This window comes from Toxorhynchites rutilus, unplaced genomic scaffold (genome assembly GCF_029784135.1).
Source record: "Toxorhynchites rutilus septentrionalis strain SRP unplaced genomic scaffold, ASM2978413v1 HiC_scaffold_342, whole genome shotgun sequence".
In the NCBI taxonomy this organism is placed as follows: Eukaryota; Metazoa; Arthropoda; class Insecta; order Diptera; family Culicidae; genus Toxorhynchites; species Toxorhynchites rutilus.
In genome coordinates this window covers 12,627-15,760 of record NW_026599919.1, presented here as the reverse complement: position 1 = coordinate 15,760, position 3,134 = coordinate 12,627, and the positions used below count along the sequence as shown (strand labels likewise).

The following is a 3,134-nucleotide window of genomic DNA, read 5'->3' as shown; positions in this document are numbered from 1 at the left end:
GATGGCCCTAGATGGCTGCCTTGAGGTACGCCAGATGTCACGGGGAAGGAAGGAGCAACATAGTCCGCAATTTTGACAGACATGCTTCGACCAGTCAAATAAGAAGAAAGCCAAGCAAGCAGGTCGTTCTGAACACCTAACCTATCATACTTAGCCAAAGCAATGTAGTGATTCATTTTATCGAATGCTGCAGAGAGGTCTGTATATAGCATCTACATGATGCTCTTGCACAATTTCACGGATGATGTAGGAAGTGAACTGTACTAAATTGGTAGTTGTTGAGCACTTGGACATGAAACCATGCTGGTCCATCGAAATGCAGTGAGCGAAGTTTTGAACCAATTCTTCGAGAATAATTGGCTCGAGAAGCTTCGACGTAGCACTTAAAGCGACTATTCCACGATAGTTCGATACAGTCCTTTTGCAACCCTTTTTGTGAATCGGAAAAACGTAAGATTCCTTCCAGCAGGATGGGAAGTCACCCGACCTCAGGGAGAGATTGAAAGTATTGGCTAGAGGTGTTGCTAGAGCAATCAAGCAGCGTTTCAGGACCAAGGACGGAATACCATCAGGACCGGAACCCCTCGAACTTTTCAGTTGACTCCCGGCTGAGATAACCATTTCTCTCGTAATAGCAAACGGTCCACTTGAGAAGAATGAGAAAGGAACGTTGCGAGATGCAGCTGCTACGTCCTGGCTGTTTGTTCATTCGTTACTGGAAACGCTGCTGAACTGTTTACGAAATAATTCTGCAATATCTGGAATGGCTGCAGCGTTCACTACACCGTTAGTCATGGTTGAGGGGAGCCCTGTTTCCTTCCTTTGACTATTCACGTGTTGCCAGAACCTCTTAGGGTTGGATTTCAGACGACGTTGGAGCTGTCTGTCGTCAATTAAAATAAGTATAGGCTAGAATAGTTTATCAGTTATCCTCGCTCTCAACGTTCGTCAGTTCATTTTCTAGTCAATTCACTTTCTGTTGAGTCCTAGTCGAAGCGAAGTTACTGAGAATAGAGTCGATCTCCATTTTTAACCTTCGAAAATTTCTCTCCCTTGTTGAGATTATTGAATACAAAATAAGTGATAAACCTTTGAATCCGCTTGGATAGTCCAAGATGATTTTTTGGATTCTCCAAAGCTGTCTAATTAGCATTGAATGTTACGATATTATCGCAGAATAAATTTAATAAAACTTGTTTTGAAACTTATTATTTATTTCAGCTTAAAAACAAATCCATGAGCGACGATGTGCATTAAAGTGCCAATGAAAATGGATATTTCAAATTTACGAACGAGACTGCAGAATATTGATTCTTGCGAAAAATGCAAAATGCAAAATTTCAGCTCAATCGGGCTTTATTTACAAGTGTCGCCAGGACGTCTAAGTTTTTTTTTGAAAAGCGTAAAATCATCCAAAGCGGGAGGACATGAAATTCGAGTTTTGGAAAAAGTCACAGGAGGGTTGTGTCCGAGACACAACCGCATAGTTGACGTAGGATTCCGTTAGGCTATCTGTTGATTTTGGATATGTTTGAAGAATTATATCGTTAAACTCTTTGATAATGATTTGGTGGCTCTGAAAAGGGACGTTTTGTTTGGTTGTTGGGTATTGTTTGTACACTCCACCAGTGTTTACCGAGTGATGATAGCAGAAGGATGGTAAACAGTCGTTAGATGGTGCGTATCAAATAAAAGACACCGAAGTGGTATGAGATATGATTAAAACCGCCCTCTGTAATCCTAGACGGGATGCCTCCTGTGTTATGTATGGATGAAATAAAGAAAAAAAACTCACCAATGTAATATAAAATAATTACCAATACCGAACACAATTATCAATTTTTCTCATCAATAAAAACATGTTACATTAATATAGAGAAAACATATTTAAAATGGAAAAGGTAATTTTCTTTTATAATTTTTACTTTCTGAGTGTTTATTCAACCCAATGCGAATTTTAATTGGACTAACAACACCTAATACTATATGTAGAGCATATGGGAAATCACTTTTTCTAGTAATTCTTCACTTTTCCAATTTTTCTCGCCGTATAAACTTTCCTTGGGTGAAAATGAACTCAACAAAACAGACAGCTTGAACCAAACGACTTGTTCTCGACCTTGGTGTTTATTTATGAAAATTTAAATGAATCGTTTCATATATCAAGTCATTTTTAACACAACTCTTACTGTTGGATACAAGAGTGAATTCAATTCGGTGAACCCCCTGACACAACAAAATTTGCTGCATAGGTCGAATCATTTGGTTTCCGAACTAGACTCACCTATACATAAACATGGAAATAAAATCAGGAAAAGTAAGGGACAGAAAAGAGAAAAACAATAAATACAAGGGAAAGTATTGTGACTATTGAGGATAAAATTTCAAAATAGTATAGAAGATTAAAAAGGTTTAATAAGAGGCACCCATTACCCAGAAAGAAAGACCCCATCATTACAATTTCGGAAGGATAGGAGCACAAACCTATTATAAAACCCAAAACCCATTCTTATACCAAGTACCAAGAACCAATTGTGGAATAGTGTAGATATTGTGAATTGTAGTTGGTATTGTAAATAAATTACAGTTGTGTAATTAGCATTTAAACTGAGCGAAGTAGTTTCAAAAATAATTATCATCCGAGTGATTGCGAGGGAGAAACCAGTCCACAGGGCAAGGGCTCTATACCTAGAGAAAACACTTATCATATACAATTTTACACTTACACATGTGCCAAATTTTTCACAATACACGATCGGTCATTGATATTAAATTTCACGAAATAACCAACATTATAGTTCCAAATTTAAATTTTATTTGCTAGAATTAATCGTATCACTCACCTTACTTGCAATATAAAAATGCCCCCGACTTGCATATATTTGCAATGCCGATTTCCCCTGGGCACCATGGTTTTGATGTCTCTGTTAATAACCCGCATGTGTCGTCAATTTCGACCAATCAGAAGTGGATATTTCAGTTAGGCTAGGGGTTGAGATTTTTGAATTGTTCGATAGTTAGTTGCATGATATATAGTATTTTATTCAAGGCGAAAAATTATTATAGAGTGCTGAAATCGTTTGATGCAAAAATTTAATACATCCATCATGAAATTACTTAGCAATAAGCGTTTG

At 37.4% G+C, this 3,134-nt stretch overlaps 1 protein-coding gene across 1 annotated transcript; it reads right to left on the bottom strand.

Annotated features, from left to right (window-relative positions):
- Positions 1-177: 177 nt before the first annotated feature.
- LOC129782017 (uncharacterized) lies at positions 178-621 on the bottom strand. Its single transcript, XM_055789504.1, has one exon. The coding sequence runs from the start codon at positions 619-621 to the stop codon at positions 178-180; it is 444 nt and encodes a 147-aa protein (XP_055645479.1).
- Between the last annotated feature and the right edge of the window lie 2,513 nt (positions 622-3,134).